At 39.6% G+C, this 24,173-nt stretch overlaps 1 protein-coding gene across 2 annotated transcripts in view; it reads right to left on the bottom strand.

Moving 5' to 3' along the window:
* The window catches only part of PCCA (propionyl-CoA carboxylase alpha subunit), a 365,509-nt gene that overhangs the window by 237,540 nt on the left and 103,796 nt on the right, over positions 1-24,173 (bottom strand). For both annotated transcript variants that reach the window (XM_021065866.1, XM_021065867.1), the window contains 2 exons: positions 23,187-23,318; positions 4,533-4,569 (listed from right to left, as the gene is read on the bottom strand). In XM_021065866.1, the coding sequence (XP_020921525.1) occupies positions 4,533-4,569; positions 23,187-23,318 (169 nt within the window). The remainder of the gene's footprint in view (positions 1-4,532; positions 4,570-23,186; positions 23,319-24,173) is intronic.

Raw genomic sequence — 24,173 nt, 5'->3', positions numbered from 1 at the left:
AAAGGCCGTTTAAATTTAAATACTATTTAGGAGTTCCCGTCGTGGCGCAGTGGTTAACCAATCCGACTAGGAACCATGAGGTTGCGGGTTCGGTCCCTGCCCTTGCTCAGTTGCTGTGGCTCTGGCGTAGGCCGGCGGCTACAGCTCCGATTAGACCCCCTAGCCTGGGAACCTCCATATGCCGCAGAAGCGGCCCAAAGAAATAGCAAAAAAAAAAAGATAAATTTAAATACTATTTAAATTTTATCTCAATTTTTTTATTTCATTTGATCTCATCTTTTTAGGGCCACACCGGCAGCATATGGGTGACAGAAATGTTCAATATCTCAGGGTTTTATGTTGCACATGTTGGATATGCATATACCAAAATCAGCAAATACATACCTAAGAATTGTTCGTGTTACTGTATACAAATTTTGCCTCAAAATAACCCAGTTGTGTACAAATACTGAATTACATTACATGTCTGTTGAAGTATTTAGTGGGATGCATAATAACTGCAATGTATTTTGAAAAGCACTAAAAATTAAGCAATACTAACAAATAGAAAAGTGACAAAGCAAATCTAGCAGAAGATTGATAATGGAATTTTGGTGTTGGGTATATAGGTACACACTGCAAAATTCTTTCAAAATGTTTTATGGTTGAAATTTTTCAAAATAACATATTGAGGGAAAAGTTAACAAACAAGACAAATATCTAAAGTCATGAGTATTTTGCAGCAACTTAGAATATGGGTTATAAAACAGAATGACTGAGTGGTAATACCAGAGTATCTTCTCTTGAAGATGTGAAATTTAAGCCAAGATATGAAAGGCAAGGAGTCATCTATGAAGCTATCGGCAAGAGTATTCCAAGCTCCCCTCCTCCCCGCTTCAAAAAATCCTACTCTAAGGCTCTGAAGTTTGGTGTGTTCAAGAAAGCCAGTGTGCCTGAAGTGTGGCAGACAAGGAAGGGAGTAGTATAAAGCAAGACTGGAGAGAAAGGCAGGTGTCAAATCAGCCTGGGTTTGCAGTCACAGTAAAGAATTCTGATTTTATCTAAGGGCAACGGAAAGCCATTAAAGGGTTTAAAGGAGGGATCAATTGGGTGGGACGAGATGAGGTATGTCCTTATTATTTAGAGTTTTAAAATATCACACTGACTGCTATGTGAAGAATGGCTTTGAAGTGTTGTAAGAAAAGAAGTAGAGAAACTATTATCACAGTCCTTGCAAGAACAATGGTAGTTTGGTAGAGAGTGTTGGTAGTCAAGATAGTGAGTAGTGAATATGGGAGATATTTTGAATAAAGAACTGACAGTATCTATTGAAAGACTGACAATAGAATGACAGGGGAAAAGGCACCAGGAGAGATCTTGGGTTTTAGCTCTAGCTGCTGAGTGAATGGAGTGACATCTACAGAGATGTAGAAACCATGGGAGAAGCAGGCTTGGAGTATGGTAGACCTGAAAAATCAAAAAATTTTACTTAAATTGGGTATGATTTATGACTGTGAGAAAGACAGGCAAAAGAAAAGAAAAGAATCAGAATAATCTGGGGGTTGTCAAAGGACAGGGTTTAGATTTACAATTTCTTTTCCTTTTAAGAATCAATTTTGGATTGATTGTATTAAGGACCTTAGATCCAGGAAAAAGATCAAACTTTAATGCAAATGAAGCTCACGGATTGCTGTTGTCTATCTCTGGGGTTAAAGATAAACTGGGGATCAATAGCCCTGTATCTTTAAACTTAGAGAGGTCAAAGGGAGAAATCAGGAGTGAGAATAAGGGAGACAAGAGAAACCAAAAACAAGTACAGAGAAGTAACATATTAAGTCCTAACTGTCTCTCACCCCGTCAACGATAAGAGGCTGTCTGAGTCTTAAATTCCACGGGTAACATGCTTAAACGCCTTATGCTATTTTACACAAAGTGGTAACTCAAATTTTAGCTCTCATCTTCTAATCTCATTAGTTCACCGAAGTATAGTGAAAAATCCATGGTCTTTGGAGCTAAAAGAACCTAAATTTAAAGCAGCCCACCCCTCAGTAGCTCTGTGACCTTGAGCAAATTACTTACCATTTCTAATCCTTTGTTTCTTAAATGTAAATGAAAATAATTAACCCAAGAATTAGCATTAGAAATAAAATTCACAAAGTCCCTGGACAAGGAAAAAATGCTCCATAAACAAGAGCTACTATTATGCAAAAGGCACCTAATTCATCAGTGCTCAAAGCAGTAGTTTCCTCCCTTGACAGCACTGATCTCAGCTTCCAGAGAAATACAGATGTGGGGGAGAGAACCACAAAAAAGATGATCAATTTCATTTTCACCATGTAACACAAAAGTAAACAGAAACCTATGAAAAGGTATGACAAAGGACCGTCCTACAAATGGATAGGTTTGAAGGTTTGACTATAATTCAGTTGTTTGGAACAAGGAATACATGTTCCCAGGGAATCAATGTTCGATTCGGCTTTTAGACAAACTCACAAAAGGTCATCGAAATCATGATGTAGTTAAAATGTTAAAATATCTCAATAAAATTAGTAGACAACAAAAATGATGAAGCATCAAACAATACAGAAAACCAAGAAACTTCAACAATATATGAGTCCATTTATTTTAGAAGCTGGCATTTGGGAAGGAAAAAGATTTTATGGGAGGTTTCAGCAGTGATTCAGATGGGGTTTTCACGAAAATTCCTAAAGCTTTATACAGCTGATGACCCTGGTTCTTTATTATGTTTCATTTCACCTCAAATTTTATGGCATCCCTTTCTTTGAGCATAAGCAAAATCCTAGCGCTCTCATACTTAACAGCCATGACCGCAATCATTCGTTTCACCAATGAGAAGGATCAAGTAGGACAGAATTAGGGGGAAGATAGGAAAGAGGAAGGACCACAAAGGACGTGGCCAAATATAAAAGAAAAGAGCCTTAAATTGAATTAGATTCACAGAAAAAAAAAAAAAAAAAAAAAAAAAAAACCTGAAGGGGGGATGGGGGTGTTAAGCACAGCATTAAAATATTAAGGAAGGAAAGCAAAGTGATAAGACCTGGTCAGAGTTCCATCCTGATTATCTGGTTATTTTGAAGGTCACGGATTTTTTTTTTTTAAGTAGAAGACAAGACATGAAAGAGCAAGCAGAGCAAACTGCCATTTATACAAAGGGAATTCTCAAGAGCTGAGGATGCATAACTCGAATTGTGACACTCCAATGTAATTCAAGATCTTCTTCTAATCCCTTATTTCTCTAAATTCCTCCAAATATTCTGTCCTTTTATGTAGATACTATTGTGACAATAGTATTATTATTATGTTCTATTATATAGATAATAACTACATCTAAACTAGAACTAGAAAGATGACTTTTGACACGTGCACGTATACAACAGAATAAAATGATCTTAGGAAAGCCTCCTCAAAAGTCAGCAGGTTTATAACCTCTTAGGCTATGAGGGATGCCAGGGATTTCAAACCACAGAGACAAGCTTGTAATTTTTCTTAAAGACATAAACCACAAATCAGTTCCATAGTCCAACTTATTCAGCAACCTAGCAAATCCTCCCATGAAGTATGGGAATGCTGCTGAAACTGTTGTTGGGTCTGAAGAAATGATTAATTGAAGAGACGTTATAGTCAAATAAACTAAGATTTTCTAGGGCCCGATCTTAGGTCCAGGACCTACATCAATCAATCAGCCAAATCAAATGCTTTCTAAAGGAATAAAATAATTCTAAATAATCAATCATAATGAGAAAACAATCATTTTCTAAAGGAATCAATGTGGGATGATGAAAAGGCTGGCTAAGATGTTGTGAATCTCCAACTACCAAGCATTATCTAATTTCTCTCATACACATACCTACAAATCTCTGTTAAATGTAAATACTAATTAATAAAACTGTAAAATTATTTAATAGCATTACTAATCCATGGTAACAGTATGCCTGCCCTCATGCATTTTCTTAATTAGCAGGTACTGAAAATACAATAGATGTCAAGAGTGCCAAGAATATTTTTGAAAATAAAAAGATGGGAAGCACTGCCCCAGAACAATTACATAGAAAACAGGCAAGTAAAACAGTCATTAAAATGTCCTTCAGTTTACCTTTTACTCCACTTTAGAATATTCTGTTCTAACTTCTCACATTCTTGGGAAAAGTTAAAAAAACTTGAAGAGCCGTGTCAAATATGGTATCTTCATTTTAATCACACGTCCTTAACTTCAGTAAGCTGCCTTCAACTACATACCTATAAATTTGCATTACATCCAATCTCAAGAGCTCTTAAGACAATTCCTTCTTTTAATTAGCCAGTGATTTCATCTTACAAAAGAGCTACAATTAAGGTCCAATTACTCTTTAAAGTTCACTTTGATAACAGAATATAGTAATTCAGCTGCTACATTCTTCCATGAAAAACAAGTCATCAGACGCTGAAAACTATTAAAGCATTATTTGCTCTATGGGAATTACGCATTACATATTTACTCAACCGTATCTGCTAAAAGACAGAAAAACTCTACCAAAGTTAATTTAAGATCTTACCAATTTCCCTTGCAATTCTGACAGCTTCATCTGCATCCTGTAAAAGCAGGAAATGAGACCCAACATTAATCCCATCAGCCAATGCACAATGTCTTTAGGGCAGTCATATATTGCACTACTGTCTCCTCTGATTCATTTCATGTTCAATTTTACAACCTTCTAACTCTTTTCTTTCAGAGAAATGTAAAATTAATACCATAAGTGGAATGGAAATTCTACCTACCTCATCATTGTTATATTAAGAAACTCAAAGCAGTCTGAAATGAGCTGGCAGGAAGCACTACCAGAATTGCCAAATGATTTGGTGCAGTGGCTGGAATTTAATGGCAGAATTTAGATGTTTACAATCAATACCGAATCATAAATCAGATCATTAAAGCTTGTCCACAGACAGCTTGTCTCTGATATTTATATGTCATGTTTTCCTTGCTTCTGTCAGCAGGGGGAGTTGATTCTCTATTGTTTGGGAGGAGCTCAACAGATTAGCTAAAAATAAAAAAGTAAGTTTACAGTATCTATAGGAATTGCCAATTGTTCCCCCAAAGGACTCCTTGAGTAACCTCCACTACTTTTCCTCTTTTATTTTTCATTTCATCCTTTTTTTGGTACATAGTTCATCTTCACCAGTTATATATGATTAACATAAATTAAAACCATAAACACAGTTAACCATCTAGTGGGGGGAAAGCTTCAAAAAGCCAAGGAAAGAAAACACATGCTAAAACTTACAAGGTAAGAGTTTATGAATGTAAGGATCAGGTGTTGCTAAATATCAACCAATTCCACTGAACGGATGAAAACTTCCCTTAAATCTAAACCATTCTATCAATCATTAACTCTCACCTTTTAAGCCCAGCACGGGACACTCCTGACACGTCTCCACCATATAACAGTAAAGAGAAAGCTGAAAAGTTATTAAATCCAAGCCTCCTAGTAAATTTAATTTTTTAAACAATTCAGTGACATAACCTAAAATATCATAAGAAATGATAGTAATGTTTTGAAACCACTAGCTGGTAAAAAAGCCTGAATTTTGAGGAAATAACTTAAAAATATCAAAGCAAAGGCTGGCATTTTTTAAGCTTTTAAGCTAATACTTTAAAAATATAGAATAACCATGTCAGAATCCTCCCCCAAAATGGGGGGTGGGGGATGTTTATGACTGGTTCATTCATGTACTACCAAAAAAAAAAAAAAAACAAAAAAACAATCTTCCTTAAAAGTCTTCAGTACCTAATAACATCCCCTGAATAAGGAGGTTGGCAGGGGAAGTTGTCAGAAAAATTTAATTTCCTTTCATTAGCCAGTCTGCTCCACAAATAGGTGCTTGTTAAGTTCAAAGCGATTCTGAAAGCGACATCAGTTTTAAGTCTTTTTTTTTTTTTTTTTTTTTTTTTTTACTCCAAGCAGTCACATCTGCTAATGAGATTTTCCAAATAACAATTGTTTTCAAGTCAGAGATAAATCTATACTTGCCACTCTACCCACCCTCCCTCCAAGAAAATCAAGGTTTACTGCTTTATTACACCTTGCTGTTTTTGCTGACCCTACATTCTCCAAATTTTAGCTTAAAGGGATAAAAATCCATGAAAAGGGTCATTTAAGAATGTTAGTGGTTTCCACACATTGAGTTTGAAGGTTCTTTGTTCAAGCCAGTGACAGTTATTGGAGAATACTTCCCCTTAATAGCCTCTCTGTCAGGAAGTGTTAAACCTGCCAAATGCGGACAATTAGTGCCCCGCGAACAAAATACAGGAAGAGTGCTGGCTTCGGAGGCTGGGTTACAAGGGGCCTAGAAGGAAACTTTTAACATGTCTTTTCTTTCAAAAGTGTAATAGTATATTTGCAAAAGATATTCAGAGAGAAAAAAACCCTGCTGTCTAAAAGGTTCATTATCTTGAGAGAACTAACAGGCAAATGTCAGTGCATTAGTATTATTTTAACATGTATACATGTGTACATATTTTGGATGTGTGTGTGTGGATGAAGAGAGGTACATGTTTACACAAAGCAAAACTTCTAAAACTTCTTCAGCTGCCACAAATCCAACACATCTGTAAACTGTGGCAGAACAACCCTAACTCACCAGTATGCTTAAGTTTTCTTGCTATGAAACAAATTCTAGTAAATAAACTTCCAAGTAAAATCAACCTGTCCTAAAAATTAATTTCCATCTGTCATTCATTCACCCCCAAATATTTTATTGTGGACATACTATGTACTAGACATTAAAAAACTCTATCATCAGTTTCAACAAGCTATTAAATACATCTAGCTCCAATATGTTCTTTCAGCACATTTAATTTTATTATGAGGCCATATAAAGTAACTTTTAAAGAGATAAAGAGCCCTGCATAGCTCAAATTCAATGGCACTGACACATCACACAATTATACCATAAGGCTATAAATGAAAAAAAAAAAAAGAAAAAAGAAAGAAAGAAAAATTGTAGTTTAAAAAAAAAAAAAATTGAGTCACTAAGAAAACGACCAACAATCACCAGGAAAAAACAGCAGAGGATTAAGTAAGAAGTTTATAGGAGTTCCCATTGTGGCGGAGCTGGTTAAGGATCTGGCGTTTTCTTTGTTGCAGCTTGGATTGTTGCTGAGGCACAGGTTTGATCCCTGGCCCAGTGCAGTGGGTCAAGGATCTGGCATTGCCACAGATGTGGTACAGATTCTGCAGCTGCAGCTCAGATTTGATCCCTGCCCTGGGAACTTCCATATGCCATAGGTGTGGCAAAAAAAAAAAAAAAAAGTTTACATAAAAGGAAATTGAAAAGGCTAACATAAAACATGTTCAACATTCGTCATAATTACCGACATACAAAGCAAAACAATGAGACACCACTTTTCATCCACCAAAGGCTGATGAGAGCCAGGAACTGTGACCTGCGAGTGAAAAGCTCGTGTGCTATAAAATGGTGCAACCTCTTCAAAAGGAAATCACCTGTATCTATCAGCAGTTTGAGGACACACCTCTTTCCACCCAGAAATTTCATTTTGGGGATGCTATCCTAAAGATATACTCACACGCACGCACAGAGATACACAAAGTCATTTATTATTTTCAATTTGTTGGTGGTGTTTTGATAAGAAAAGAAAATCTGGAAAACAATTTAAAAGGCCTTCATGAAGGAAATGGTACCATAAATGGTACACAGAACAAAATGGTTTATTACATAACCCTTGAAAAGAGTAATTCATACGTTCTTGTCCATTTATGCATTAATTCAGTAAATATTTACCGGGCAATCAATACTACGTGAAATAGTTTTTTGCCCTCAGGGACCTTAAAGAGAAGCAAAAAAGTAAACAAATCAACTGAGAATTGAACTAAATGTTACAATGAAAACAAAAAGTACTGAGGGAGAAAATAAGAGGGAGAACCTGTTTTAGACAGATGCTCAGAGAGCATCCTTCCAAAGTAAAATTTAAACTAAAACCTGAAGGTAACAATAGCCAGGCACCACGGGAAAACTAAGAAAGAATTCCAGACAAAAGGAACAACATATACCGACCCTCTAGAGTAGAAAGGTACGGGAGCACAGTGAGCAAGTGGCAGGAAAGGACAGGAAGACGCACAAATGGAAGGCGTGGCCTTTGTGACAGGGCCAGAGGGGATTCTGTGCCGGGTTCCAAACGCCTTGGCTCTAAGCAGGAGAATGATTTAGGTTTTAGGAAGATAACTCTTACACACTAAAGATCTGCAAAATATAGGACACACTATGGGGGGGGGAGAGAAAGTCGTAGATTAAGGCATTTTTATCTACATTATCTACATTAAAGCAGAAAAACATGGGAGTTCCCTGGTGGCTCAGTGGATTAAGGATCCAGCATTGCCACTGCTGTGGCTCTGGTTACTGCTGTGCCATGGGTTTGATCCCTGGTCCAGGAACTTCTGAAGCCAAAAACAAAACAAAACAGAAAAAACATATTTGAGTGCTCATAAAAACTTACATACAGACATGAAAGAAAAGCTAAGCTTGAGTTACTGCTCAAAAACAGGACCAAGAGTTGGAGAAAAGGGGGAACTTTTACTTTTCATTGCATATCCTTAGGCACACACTGAACATTTTTTACCATAAAGATACAAATTTCATACTCCCTTTATAGTTTAAAAATTCAATGGCCCACACTTGAAGGTGTTATTCAAATTATCTAATTAGCCATTTCCAGGGTACTATATTAAAACCAAAGAGTATTCCCAAATTCTACTTAAAGTTGTCACGATATCCCGTTGCCTTAGAACCAAATTTAAACTCTTTACGTTGGTTTCAAAATTTGATCCTGTCTCTCCGCCACTGGGGTCAGCGCCAGCCCCCTTGGCGCATCACACTCAGCCCCCACCGGGCGCCCTCCCCAGCCTTCACATGCCTCCTCAGCTCGGCCAGAAGCTCCCTTCTCTTGCACCTCCTTTCACCAAGCCAACTCATCACTTTTCTCACTATTCGCCACATAGTAGGCCCTGAAGACACAAGAGGGAACAAGAGAAGCCCCATCCCAGCCCTCGTGCAATTTACAGTCTAGAGGAAAAGTCAGACCTTAAATACGACCGCACGACAGCTAAGAAATCATTATCGACACGCGTGATGCAGATGTGAAGATGGCCCACGACACCAGGGGACCTCTAATTCACAAACAGGCTTCCAGGAGACTTCTCAGATGCAGTGACTTTGCAAAGAGACCTAGGGAATGAAATCATGGTGCAGCAGCCCGGGTGGCTGAGGCCTGAAGAGGGAGCCCACAGAAGAGTCAAGCAAGACCTCACAGGCCACATTAAAAAGAATGAACGTCGTTGTAACGCAACTGTATTTCAATAAAAGTTTAAAACTTAAAATAAAAAGAAGAATGAACTTCAGCCTAAGAGCAAGGAAACGAGGGGCCTCGTTCTGGCTGCCTTTTGAAGAAGTTTAGCTTATAATTTACTTAGGATGATTTGGTGTACTGTCAACCCCTCCACCCCTGGACCGCATTAAAACGCAGAAATCTGTTGGCTGGTTCAGGGATATATTTTAAATGTCCAGAACAAGGCCTGGCACATTCAAGAAACAGTTGTTGAGTATAACACAGAATGAATGAATGAACAAATGAATACTTTAGAGTGAGGTGAGAGGGACTTGAAAGTCTAACTGGGAAGCAGCAGTCTAGGTGAGAGAAAAATTACCACTTTCTCTTAAACTAAGGGAATTTCACCTGACTGCTGGTTTCTTTGGAAAGCCTTTCCACTCCTATGTCACCTATGCTGGGTTAGGCACCACTGCTATGTAATCACTTGACACTCCAGCCTTCAATTATGACAGCCTCGGACCCACTTCATCTCTCCGAGAGCAACGACCAGCTCTCACTTGCTCTCTACTGAATCCCCAAAGCTGGGCACAACCAACTCAATCAATGCCTTACTTGCTGAATGAATAAACAACGACCCATCAGCTTCCACAGAAATAGTCTGTTGGGATAAGACAACCTTCCAAATGACGTACTCCAATGCCAGCAGCACTACTCTTCTCAGGAGCATCAAGGTTACAGGTGAGTAAACTCACATGCAAGGAGATGCAGCGGTTTGTTCAAATTCATGAGTCTAAGTGATACAGAGCAAGGCAGCAGCGCACACTAGTTTGGAGGAGGGGCTCAAGAACCAGACAGGCTTGGATTTTACTTCACTTTAATATTCTGATTAAATATTGTTGACGCTGGACAAAACCAACTGCAATATTTGCCCACATTTCTTCTTTTTTTTTTCTTTTTAGGGCCGCACCTGCAGCATAAGGAGTCGAATTGGAACTGCAGCTGTGGCCCATGCCACAGCCACGCCAGATCCTTAACCCACTGAGCAAGGCCCAGGATCAGACCCATGCTCACAGAGACTATGTCAGGTCCCTAAACTGCTGAGCCACAATGGGAACTCCAAATGTACCTCTGAATGAGGGTCTATAGCACCCACCTGTGTGGCAGCAAAGCCCAGGATCTAAGAACACAGGCATTGGAGCCCAAAAGCGTGGGCTCCCATGCCAGCTCAGTGCCAGTCAACAGGTTACCTACCAGAATGCCTCTGTGGAATTAGGTTTCCTCATCTATAAGATGGACATAAAAAACCACCTCGCAGGGTTATTAAGAAGATGAAATTAGTAACAGCTGAAACACACTAGAACAGAGTCAGGCAGATAGTAAGCACTCAGTTAAGCTTGGAATCTGTGATAAAATGGGTAGCCCTCACCTCCAAACTATCAAGTGTGTTCCTTTCCTGCCTGGCCTTGGCTGTCATATCCTGTGGTCATCACTCATCCTCTAAACCTGTAAGGCACAGACCTAAAACAGGGCACTACAGTACTGCAAAAAAAGTGCACTTGTGTCTGCAGTGCATTTCATCAGATCAAATGATCTGTGTACTCTTGACAGATGGTGATCAGGGTTTGTCTTGGGCAGGGAAGGGGAAAAGAATCTAAAACAAACAGGGGAGTTCCCGCTGTGGCTCAGTGGTAATGAACCCAACTAGGAACCATGAGAAAGTGAAGTTCAATCCTTGGCCTTGCTCAGTGGGTGAAGGATCTGAATTGCTGTGAGCTGAATCCATCATCCATGATGCAGACCACACCTCTCCTTTCTCACTTGCTACGCACAGCCCACTTATCAACCCCGAATTCTGTACTCACAGGATGAAAAGTCCTGCAATTCATCTGAATGGGAAGCTACTTAAGAGTTTACTTCCTCAGTTCTAGAACAAATCAGTGATGGACTTCGAAAAAAAAAAAATCATGACTTCAAGATATTATGGGTAAAATCTCTCTACACAAAAAACATCTTCAAGCTATTCTGCATTCAAATACAAAGAAAAGCAATCCTCCGTTCAGGATGCTGGTTCCAGTTGATTGCATTTTCCAGATAACTCCTAGTCAAACAGAAGACTCTTTCTATTTAATAGATCTTCAAATCTAAAATTACATAATAAACATAATGGACTGTTTTAAAAAATACAAAGCCTTTGGGGAGTTCCTTGGTGACAGAGTGGGGTTAAGGATCTGGTGTTGTCACTGCCATGGCTCGGGGTCACTGCTGTGATGCAGGTTCAATTCCTGGCCCCAAACTTCCACATGCTGGGCGTGCAGCCAAAAATATTTTTTTCTCATGTTGCACATTTTAATTTGTTTCCAAATTACATTTTAAGAAAAGATCTTTTTTTTTTTTCCTTAGCAATATCTTACTGTTCCTGCATCTAAACCACAAATCACTTTCAATCAGATCGTAACTCTCTAGCCATATACATGCGTGAAACATAATCAGCCTCTGAGAAACATAATCAGGAAAGCTATTCTTGGTTTAGCAGAGGACAAGAACACTAATGTCTAATACTGTACTTTTTAATTACTTGGACAGAGTTTTTCAATTTTTTTGGTTTTTGCTTTTTTAAATAATTCCCTTCACACTAGTTTTTTGGTTTTTTGGGGGGTTTTTTTCTCTTTTTTGCTATTTCTTTGGGCCGCTCCCGCAGCATATGGAGGTTCCCAGGCTAGGGGTCGAATCGGAGCTGTAGCGCTGGCCTATGCCAGAGCCGCAGCAACGCGGAATCCGAGCAGCGTCTGCAACCTACACCACAGCTCACGGCAACGCCAGATCCTTAACCCACTGAGCAAGGGCAGGGACCGAACTGGCAACCTCATGGTTCCTAGTCGGATTCGTTAACCACTTCGCCACGACGGGAACTCCCACACTAGTTTTTGTTGTTGTTGATGTTATTTGGCTCTTTCTGCTAAAGCAAAAGTGTGGCTTTTAAAATCTGGCTAATTAGGTAATAAGAACAATTACGACTTTAAACCTATAGTGCATAATTTATAAACCTCATTCAAATACATTATCATATTTTGCTCTGAGATATAAATATCACTGCTTTCTCTTAAAGAACAAGAGAAACTCAGAGAAGTTCAATAAAATTTCCAGTAAACTGGTCGGTATTAGAACCAAAGGCAGCAATTTCCTCACTGTTGACTTCTCCCTCGGCTCCATACCTGACATCCAACAGCTCGTGTCATGTTACAGATTCACCTTCTACTGTTGCTCCACACCATCTACTCTGTTCCATTCCAATACCTTATTTTAGGCTCCTATTATTTCTTGTCTGGACTAAAGGAAGAGCATTCTAATTTGCTCACCAACCTCAAGTTTTACGCTGCTCCAATCTATTTTCCACAGCACAAATCAAAATAAGTTTTCGGATGCCACAATTTTTATCATGTTAACTCTTCTGCATGAAACCATTCAGAAGTTCCCAAAGCCACAAAAATAACCTGCAAACCCAGGTGCTCAGCACTCGAGGCCGTACACATCTGGATCCTAATTTTCTCTCCAGCTCTCTCTTCCTTCAGGCTCTCACACTGCATAGTTGTGGTTTTCTAAAACTCCCCTGATCTTCCAGCTCCAAGCTTTTACAAGACCCTTCCACTGACTGTAATGCTGTGCCTCCCTCACTACCCTCACTTTTTAGCGAACTCACTACTACTCAGACTTTAGGCATCACCTCGACATCACTGCCACTGAAGTTCCACCAGGACGCCTTCAAATTAGGTTAAGTGCCCCGTGCACTCTGAGCCTGGCATTATTAAAATGTATTAAATTACTGTCTACTCCTACCCTAAGGGGACTGGAAGCTCTTAGAAATCAGGGTCTGTGGCTTATTTTTTGCTTTAAAAAAAAAAAAAAAAAAAAAAAAAAAAAGTGGGCTAGGATTCCAACCCTGTTTTCCAACAGCTCCAGATGAACACTCTTCACTCTGCCCTCAAGTTCCCGAGATCAAATTAACAAGATACTGAATAAAGTGAAAGGCAAATACTTGATACCAGATGACTGCTTGAAATACTGCTTGAATACTTGACTACTTTAAATTACACTTTAAAACAACATTAGCTTCTCTCTAATGAAAGGGGTGACTCAAGAACAAAAGGAAAGCATCCCAGAAGACTCCTTAAGTAACGCACACAATGTTCTAAACCGTTTCCATAGAACCTCCAAATAACATTCAAAATTTTCAAATGAAGAGGAACAATTGTTTTAAGGAGAAAAGTTAACAAACTGAAACACATTAACTTACTCAAGTACTTGGAGAAAAAAAGGTAGAAGATAATATAGTCACCAAGAAAAAGAACTGCCTTAAAAATATCACAGATTAATGAAAAAAAAAAAACCTACAGATTTTAAAAGGATAGAATTATCTATAATTAGCACATACATTCTTCCAATGTAAAAGTATTGCTAACACAGTTGCTAAAACCTAAAGGTATTCCAAATATTCACACTATTTATCTGCATCAGCAAACCTCTATCTGCATAGATACCATCACAAGCAATCTTTTACCTAAGAGATTTAAACTACAAAATGTGAAAAGCATGTAGTTCCAAATGAATGTGAAGTTACTACATACGAAATCTAAACCAAATTTAAAGGAAAAAATATGTACAGCCTCTTATATTGGAAAACAATGAAAAGCAAACTAGAAATAAAACTAGTATTAGAATTTATCAGAGAAACAAAAGGGCATTCCTTAAAATTATTTTTAAATATTTATCTGAAAACTATACCCTACAGGTTCAACTCAACCTTAACAAATTAATTCAGACAATAGGTGTTAGGAAATGTATACCATTAGTCAAAGTTAACACAGATAATGAGAATGTATCATTATTTGAGAGTGTAATAGGATCTTGAAAATCATCTAGAGCATACAAGGAAACAACATTGAACAGATAAGCAGATTTATTTTCTTAAACAATCTGTTTTTCCAAATTTTCCAAATTAACAGAGGTTGGAAATTCAAATGCAGACTGTCAAATGCAGCCTCCCTGAAAAGACAAGCAAAACCAAGTTTATTACCTACTATAATAAAGGATACCACCACTTTGAGGCAATCTTGGAGGTTCCACTGAGGCCACTTCAAGATCCTAGATTAAAAAATTGCAGCGTTCTTGAAGTTTGCCCACTGAGCCCCCCACTCAAGGGTCTCCCAACCACAATGGTGAGAAAAGTCTCACATTAGGGAGCACTCCAAAATAGCCTCACCGTTTTCTGGTTCTACATTTATAAGACACTCTGCTACAGCAGAAACTGACATATTGTAAATCAACTATATTTTAATTATTAAAAATTAAAAAAATAATAATAAGTCCATAAGACAAAGTTCATATAGAATAAGACAAGCAAAGGATCTATAGGTTCATCTTCATGTAGGCTCCAGAAGCCAGTGAGTTCCAGTTTTAAAGGTATTCAGATAAGACAAGATTTGCCTGGACACCAGGTCTGCATCTGAAAGAGATCACATCTCCAAATCTCAAAGCACCAAAGCACTGCACATCGTCAGGCTGCAATTAAGAGACGGCCAACCGTCGGGTTGGGGACCCTAGACATGACAGGTATAAACAACGTATCTGATGTGCCATTATAATATGCTCATACTCAGGTCTGTCTCAGGCTGTCTGTGCTGTGAGCTGGGCAAATTTGCAAATGTATTAAATCTGTAACTCAAATTCATGTTCTTATCTTTCTAGATGGCATAATTTCACCAAGAATAATTCAGAATTTAATAAACTCTTTCTATAATAAATGTACAGAAGTTCCCTAGTGGCCTAGTGGTTAAGGATCCAGCATTGTTTTTGTTGTGGCATGCATGGGTTCTAGCCCACGAACTTCCACATGCCACAAGCTCGGCCAAAAACAAAAAAAGGGAGTTTCCATTGTGGCTCAGTGGTAACAAACCCAACCAGTATCCATGAGGATGCAGGTTCAATTCCTGGCCTCACTGAGTGGGTTAAGGATCCAGCCTTGCTGTGGTGTAGGTCAAAGGTGCGGCTTGGTTCCCACATTGCTGTGGCTGTGGTGTAGACCAGCAACTGCAGCTCTTATTCCACCCCTAGCCAGGGAACTTCCATATGCCACAGGTGCGGCCCTAAAAAGCAAAGGAAAAAAGAAAAGGAATTTGCATTGTAAATCAACTACACTTTAATAAAAAAAAAAAGTTTTTAAGAAATTTACAGAGAAATTGAGGGTATTCTAGGAATGTATAGAATACTAGGGTCCCCATATCTGTATCAGTTGGTTTATACTGCTAGCAAGAAGCTCAGGTAGAAAATATTGGATTAAAGGGGAGAAGAGGAAGCCCCTGAGAGTGACCTGAGATCTCAATCACACAGGAAACTAGAGAGGTTTAGAAGAACAGTAAAAGATGGACACGGTCCCGGGAGAGCCACCACCAAAATCTTTCCTGTGAAATTAGGACTCTATCCAGTCCAGTTGCTGGCAAAGAAAGGCTAAGTCCATCAGGGACTACAGAGATGGGCTCTTCAATACCTTTAGACAGGATTCTAAGAGGAGACCCTGAAGCAGCTGTGATCCCAGCTCTCTCCTCACGTTTTGTGAGCAGCATTAAACCAAAGATGGGAATTTTTTTTTTTTTTTTTAAGCCTGTGCCCACATCATATGGAGGTTTGCAGGCTAGGGGTCCAATTGGAGCTGCAGCTGCCAGCCTACACCAGAGCCACAGCAACACCAGATCTGAGCCGCGTCTGTGACCTACACCACAGCTCACAGCAACACTGGATCCTTAATCCACTGATCGAGGCCAGGGACTGAACCTGGATCCTCGTGAATCCAAGTCAGATTCGTTTCCAGTGAGCCACAATGGACACTCCCCAAAATGGGAAATTTTATAAAGAGAAACTGGATGGGAAAGAGCCGCACTGTCAGATCTTCAACTGCATGCTATACGTTTTGAAGGAACCTCAAAACAAAAGCAGAATAAGACCCAGAATAAACTAATGCTCTCTTACAGATAAAACTAGATGCTCACACTCCAGAAATTAATATCAGTCTTTGGATAAAGACACCTGCAGATACTGTAACCAGAAGTGACAGTGAGTAAACAATTGTTCTGCATTAGTCAAGAAAATGAAGGAAAAAAATACAATAGGCGATGTTCCAAAAGCAAATCAAGTACCCACTTCCCATTTTACCCGCAACTGAAAAGGAGAAATTTCACTAATTATTACATATCGATACCAGTGGTACACTATCAATCTTAAACCTCGTCGCTGCTACACAAAGGCTCCCTCGAGGTCAACAAAGTACTCAGATAATGAGCATGTCTAATATTCTTCATGTTTCCCATATCCCAACTCCCAACTGTCACCTTTGGACCTTTATTCAAGGAACATTCCTTCCTCCCTGAGACTCTATACCCACTGACTTCCTAAGAAAGACAACACAAATAGAATTCTCAGAACAAAAGCTCTCCTGATGACCTCTTCCTTGAACTCCTGAGGACTCTGCTATTCACCATCAAGACAGAATTAATTTGGACTCTGACTTATTACTGCCCTTGTGATTAAATCAAGCCCAAACTGATGGCCAAATTTCTTATTAGGAAAAAAAAAACAATTATACCGGCAGTAATATTGGGGCTGAATAGATCAAGGTACATAAAGACTGACCCAAACCACTACCCAAACTCTCTAACATGACAATGTAAAGAAGGACTAAAACCAAGTAGTTGACAGCCTAAAAGAAGACTCGTCATACTTGGCTCAGTCTTTCAAGTCAGCAATCAAAATATGGGCCATACGGCATTCTCATTTGGAGGCCCAAGTGGGGCAAACCCAAGCTATTCAGGTGGCTGGCAGAATTTACCTCCTTGTGTCTGTATAACTGAGGGCCCCATCATTTCGCTGGCTCTCAGACGGAGATTACACTCACTCAGCCCCTCAGAAGCTGTCTGCAGTTCACTGCCATGTGGGTTTCTTCAATATGGCTGCTTTCTGCATTGAGCAGCACTTAGAATCTGTTCTCTAGTTCTTAAAATCGAGCCTTTCATAATGAAACATAATTACGGGAGTGACACACAATTACTTTGCCCTATTAATGTAACTGAATGCAAGGATAATCCACCACCTTTGACATACAATGTGACCTAATTAAGGTACTGACATTGCCATCACCTTCTGCAATACTCTTAGAGAAGCGGATGACAAGTTCTATGCAAACTGAAGAGGAGCGCATTACACAAAGGCTTAGATGCCTGGCAGTTCCTTAAAAAGTTCAGTACAGAATTATGAAATATCCCAGCAATTCAACTCCTGGGAGTACACCCAAAAGAAATTAAAACAGACAAATACTTGCACTCAAATGTTCATAGCAGCACTATTCACAATCACCAAAAGACAGAAACAACTCAAATGTCCACTAACTGATGAATGGATTTAAAAAACAAACAAACAAAAACAATAAAATGGAATATTATTCAGCCACCAAAAAAGAATGAAATACTCATACATGCTATAACATGGGTCCTATATTCTGCTTAGTTTACTGTTAAACCTATCTAAAGCCCTTATTTTTATATATTTGCAGTTATCGAATTCTTATTTCATTTTCTCATAGATTCAAACTCTCTGGTGAAATTCTTTATACACTTACTTGTTTTTTCCACGCTTTTCTCAAATTTCTTGAACACATTAGTCATAGTAATTTAAAAGTCTTTTCACCCAACTTCAATATCTAGACTACATGTGGATCTATTTCTACCGTCTGTTTTACTTTTTTCTTTTTTTTTCTTTTTTTTTTTTTTTTGTCTCTTTTTGTCTTTTTGTTGTTGTTGTTGTTGTTGCTATTTCTTGGGCCGCTCCCGCGGCATATGGAGGTTCCCAGGCTAGGGGTCGAATCGGAGCTGTAGCCACCGGCCTACGCCAGAGCCACAGCAACACGGGATCCGAGCCGCGTCTGCAACCTACACCACAGCTCACGGCAACGCCGGATCCTTAACCCACTGAGCAAGGCCAGGGACCGAACCCGCAACCTCATGGTTCCTAGTCGGATTCGTTAACCATTGCGCCACAACGGGAACTCCCTGTTTTACTTTTTTCTTTTGGTTTTTAGTTCTGTGTTCCTCTCTACTGGCATGTCTAGTAAATTGCACTAAATGATTATATGTGTGTGTGTGTGTGTGTGTGTGTGTGTACATTTATATATAAATGAATCTCCTAGAACATTATTTCAACAAATATTTATTGAGTACTGACTATGTACCAGGCACCATGTGCAACTGATATAGTAAAAAGCAATCTTTGCCAGCAAGGAGCTTACAATCCAGAAGTTGATATTTAACCCATCATTAAAATGGGCAAAAGGGAAGTTCCCATTATGGTTCAGTGGATTAAGGATCCTATGTTGTCTCTGTGAGGATGCAGGTTCCATCCCTGGCCTTGCTCAGTGGGTTAAGGATCCAGAGTTGCTGCAAGCTGCAGCACAGGTTGCAGATGTGGCTCGGATCCGATGTGGCCATGGAATAGACTGCAGCTGCAGCTCTGATTCAACCCCTGGTCAAGAACTTCCATATGCCACAGGAGCGTCCATAAAATGAACAACAAAAAAAAAAAAAAAAAAAAAAAAAATGGGCATGAGGCCCTATGAAATCTGAACTCCCTGCTACACACCTCACCTCTATTACCTCATCTCTGACTTACCTCTCCCTTGATTCCTTATTATTTATTCAACAATAGGGTTTTTTTTGGTTTTTTTTTTTTTTTTTTGTCTTTTTGCCATTTCTTGGGCCACCCCCACAGCATATGGAGATTCCCAGGCTAGGGGTCAAATCGGAACTGTAGCCACCAGCCTACACCAGAGCCATAGCAACACAGGATCCGAGCCGCATCTGCAACCTACACCACAGCTCACGGCAACACTGGATCCTTATCCCACTGAGTAAGGCCAGGGATCGAACCCACAACCTCATGGTTCCTAGTCAGATTCATTAACCACTGAGCCACAGTGGGAACTCCAACAACAGGTACTCTTTAACCCCAACACCTTTGCACTACTTGTTCACTGTTTCTGCCGAGTGTGCCCTGTTCTGCCAATACCCACATGACTTCCCCGTCACCGCTGTGGTTTGCTAAACCTTATTAATTTGTGAATAGACCCCACCCTCAAGCATTCCTTTTCCTATTCTCTATCGTATATTTCTTCTGTTTCTTATGTTCTGTTTATTATTTGTTTCCTTCTTCTATAGCATAAACTCAATGAAGGCAGGAATAGTTTTTGTTTTTGTCTATTTTGATCACTACTCTATCCATAGCACTTCAATCAATGTTGGACAGGTAGTAAGTACTCGCTAAATATACTGAAAAAAATGAACAAACGGGTGATTTTATTTATTCATTTATTTGGCCTGTGGAAGTTCCCAGGCCAGGGATCAAACCTGGGCCACAGCAGTGATCCCAGTTGTGGGAGTGAGAATGCCGGGTCTTTAACCAGCTGCACCACAAGAGCACTCCATGAATGATTCTAAATGTGACAAATGAAGGTCAAAGTATTAAGGAAAAATAGAACAGAGGGTCTAATCTAACGCTGACAGCCAAGGAATGCCTCCGTGAGAAATGTATGTTTAAGCCAAGACCTAAACAAGGCGTACAAGACGATCAGGAGTGAAGACTGAAGCAGAATCAACACACATAGGCCAGAGTTAGGAATAAATGTTTCAAAAATATGAAAGACATCATATATGGCTGGTACATCGACTGCAAAGGGTAAGCTGGCACAGTATCAGTTTGAAAAGATAAACAAAAGCCAGCCATTTAAAGGATTTAAATGAGTAGATAGTCATCAATTTTTAAATGCAGGTATATGATTAAATCTGGAATTGGATGGGGGGGGGGCGAACCCGCGGCATAAGAAAGTTCTCGGGCCAGGAATCAAATCCAAGCCACCATTGTGACCCATGCCACAGCTGAGGCAATGCTGGATCCTTAACCCACTGTGCCAGGCTGGGGATCAAATCCAAGTCACTGCAGAGACAACACCAGATCCTTAAGCCACTGCGCCACAGCAGGAACTCCAAAATCTAGATTTTTAAAACATCGCTCCAGCTGTAGTGTTGAAAATTAATTGGACGGTAGCAAGACTGGCTATAAGGAAAGCAATTAGAAGGGTGATGAAGTAATCCAGATTACATAATGTTAGCTGGAACTTGGAGTTGGGAAAAAAAAAAGGTATAAATCAGAAAAGACATTTCAACGAATTCTTTGTAGCAGTACTTATCAAGAATGACTTAGGTTTCTAGCTTATAAAACGGTGCCGAAAATGGCAGCTCTTTCTCAGGTAGGAAAGAAAGTTTACAGCAGGAGTCAGCAAACCTTCTGAAGAGGCCAGGTGGTAAATATTTCAGGCTTTGTGGGCCATGAGGTCTTTGAGCAAGTACTCAACTCAGCCATTAGAATGGGAAAGCAGCCACAGACAATACCTAAAGGAAGAGCTGTGTTCTAGCAAAACTTTATTTACAAAAACAGGAGTACATGGTGCCACAGAATACCAACCCCTGGCTAGAGAGAAAACCATAATTCAGCCTTTCAACTTGCTCCTCTTGGTGCCCAAACACATCTGGCAGAGCTGTGTAAGAGGCACCTGGATGTGAAGTTCTAAGAACAGATATACAGGTTTGAGATTTGAAGTCAGAAAAATAAGTAAGATTGCTTAGAGTGAGTTTGTACAGTAAGAGAAAATGTCTTTCACAGAACCCAGAATAAAGCCAGCATTTAAGGGACAGAGGTAGCAAGACCGATCAGCATGAAAACTAAGTGGCAGCCTTTAAACAAGCCAAATACACAAAAGCAAAACTAGAATTTTGCCATGTGCCAGAAGTGAGTATTTCACGAAAGAAAGAGGAACCGAGAGACTCAAATGCTCTGACAAGCCTGAGATAAGACCAGAATTAAAACTTAGAGGATTTTATGAGCGGGAGAGCCGCTGGCAGCCTTTGGCGAGAGAAACTTGAGTGGGGATGAGGAAAGAGGCCAGACAGATGCAGATGAAAGGTAAAGTGAAAAGCGTAAAGTGACAGCAAGTACAGGCAATTCTTCGAGGACCTTTGGCTGTGAAAGGAAAGAGAACTCAGGAGGCAGCTGTGAGTGACAAAAGGTCAGTGTGCTCTCGAAGAGGAGGCACACATTTCTTTCCGACTAAACAGGAAGCACCAGGACGTGAGGGATCATGAGTATCTCTTACCATCATGAGCTTCCCCCTCAGCTCAGGGATCAGTACATTTTTGACTTAAGGAGTTGTTGGGGGGAGGTTTTTTAGTGGGGTTTTTTTTTTTTTTTTTTTTTGTCTTTTTTGGTTTTTTTGCCATTTTCTTGGGCCGCTCTCGCGGCATATGGAGGTTCCCAGGCTAGGGGTCGAATCGGAGCTGTAGCCACCAGCCTACACCACAGCCACTGCAACGTGGGATCTTCAACCCACTGAGCGAGGCCAGGGATCAAACCTGCAGCCTCATGGATACGAGTCCAGTTTCTTAACCCGCTGAGCCATAATGGGAACTTCCCTTTGAGTATTTTTAATAGCAGTGATCATGAAAAGGTGCTAAAAGACAAGGAGAATATTAAGCCACAGGAGAAGAGATAATCAGTGAAGACCAGTCCGTGAAGGCTGTAAAGGGTACATCTGGAGCATAAGGGGAAGACTCGAAGAGGAAGGAATTCTCTTGTGGCTCAGCGGGTTAAGGATCTGGCATTGTTATTGCTGTGGGTCTGGTCACCGCTGTGGCGTGGGTTCAGTCCCTGGCCTGGGAACTTCCACATGCTATGGGTACAAGCAAAAAAAAAAAAAAGATTGGAAAAAAAGAGAGAGGGGAGAAAAAAATGGATGAATACATATTAAGATAAACATGAGCAAGAAGCTGAAGATACTTACTTAACCAGGGGCCAAGCTATGCTGTAATACATGAAATCGTCCAGCACAATTGCCCAGCCCGGAAAGCAACAATCAGAACACTGAGATGAAGAGCTCTTAAAGACTAACTCAAATCACAAGGTTAAAGTTTACATAGGAACTCTTTTCTAATGAGGAAAAAAAAAAAGGGATAATTTTGCCATGGCAGTGGGGAGGAGCATAGAGAGGGGTCTGAGGCTCACTCTCCAGTTTCTGCATTTCTTCCTTAGAAGCTGCTTGCTGGCTGAGGAGTTATGCTTGGGCTCTACAGGGACACACAGCAGGACCACTCTCCATCATGCTTATATTTATATATTTCCACCTTTTTTTTTTTTTTTTTTTTTTTGTCTTCATAAGGTCGCGCCCACAGCATATGGAAGTTCCCAGGCTAGAATTGTACCTGAAGGCACCAGCCTACAGTGTAGCCACAGCAATGCGGATCCAAGCCACCTCTGCAACCTATACCACAGCTCATGGCAATGCCTTTCGAACCCACATCCTCATGGATACTAGTCGGGTTCTTTACCTCTGAGCTACAAAAGGAACTCTTACTTGCACAATTTATATTTTATGCATATGGACAGAAGCTCACCCTAAAGATACAGAGAACATCGTAATGTTTTCACATGTTAAATAATATCACCATTAAAAGAAAGCCACAGATCTAAAAGCACATTTTTATATCACCAAGCTTTTTCTCCTGAAAGTAAAAGTCAATACTGATCATTAAATATAATGCTTAAGCGGCTTCTTGTTCTTTTATGCCATTCAAAATAACTCAAGTGTTAACAACAATGATTTTTTTTAACCTACACATGTATATTTTAAAAAGCATTAATTGAATTTTATCTCACACTTTTGACTAATGTTTGACTTCAGGACATGTACTATAAAAATGAGAGTAAAAGAGTTTCTCACCTTGACCACTCCATCAAAGCCAGGAATTGTGTTCACTTTTGCTTTCTTAGCCAATAATTTGCTTTCGATCTTGTCACCCATGGCCTGAATAGCATGTGTATCAGGTCCAATGAAAATGACACCTTCTGCTGCCTGTGGAGAAATACAAGTAAAAATTTCTAATAAAAACATTACAGTGCTTGATATGGAATCACCATTTCATAAAAAGAAAAACCCGTATGTGTATCTACTAGTTACTCACAGACCAAAAACAACTTCAAAGCAAGCATTTGAGCCAATACATTATAGTACATAATACTCTATTGCACATAATACATGTGCACAAAGATACATGAAACAAAGTCAGGCCACAGAAAAATAACTAAAAGTAATGAAGAACTCCTCCTTGAAATTCACAGCATTCTTTGGAAAAGCAACCTCCATGGTGGTGTGGTTCTATTTGATAATCTGCCATTAATCTAAACAGTAAGTTCGTTCACCTTTAAAATAAACTTATAAAATCTTTGTATCCTCAATACTCTCCAGCACAGCGTCTCATTTAACACAAATATCCATTTTCAGTGAACACCAGCTCTGTGCCAGGCTTTGAGCTAAAAGTAGGGAACAACATGGATAAAAATCACAGAATTCCACTACTTCAAAGGAGCATGAATCAGATCCCAGGATCTCTGGGAAGTAGACAAAATAAGGTATGGAATGTTTACAACCTTGGGACTATAAGAAATGAGCAGAAAACACAGTGGGAATTTACCAGGTAGAGTTCTGGTTTCAGTAAAAACTACGTTGTTATAAAGCACATTTAGTTCCCCAGCAATGGGCCCACCTCTCTGTGTTTATGCTATTATAACAAAGAGAGTGCTAATGAATGCTAGAGAAGGACAGAGCAAAGCACAGTGTGGTCAGAGCCACCATGGGTACGGCCTAGACAAGTGAGGGAGAGGGTTTGCTGAGGCTAAGGATGAGGTCATTAGGTGAAGAGGTGAACTA

This window comes from Sus scrofa, chromosome 11 (assembly GCF_000003025.6).
Source record: "Sus scrofa isolate TJ Tabasco breed Duroc chromosome 11, Sscrofa11.1, whole genome shotgun sequence".
Classification (NCBI taxonomy): Eukaryota; Metazoa; Chordata; class Mammalia; order Artiodactyla; family Suidae; genus Sus; species Sus scrofa.
This window is presented reverse-complemented; position numbering and strand designations above follow the sequence as displayed.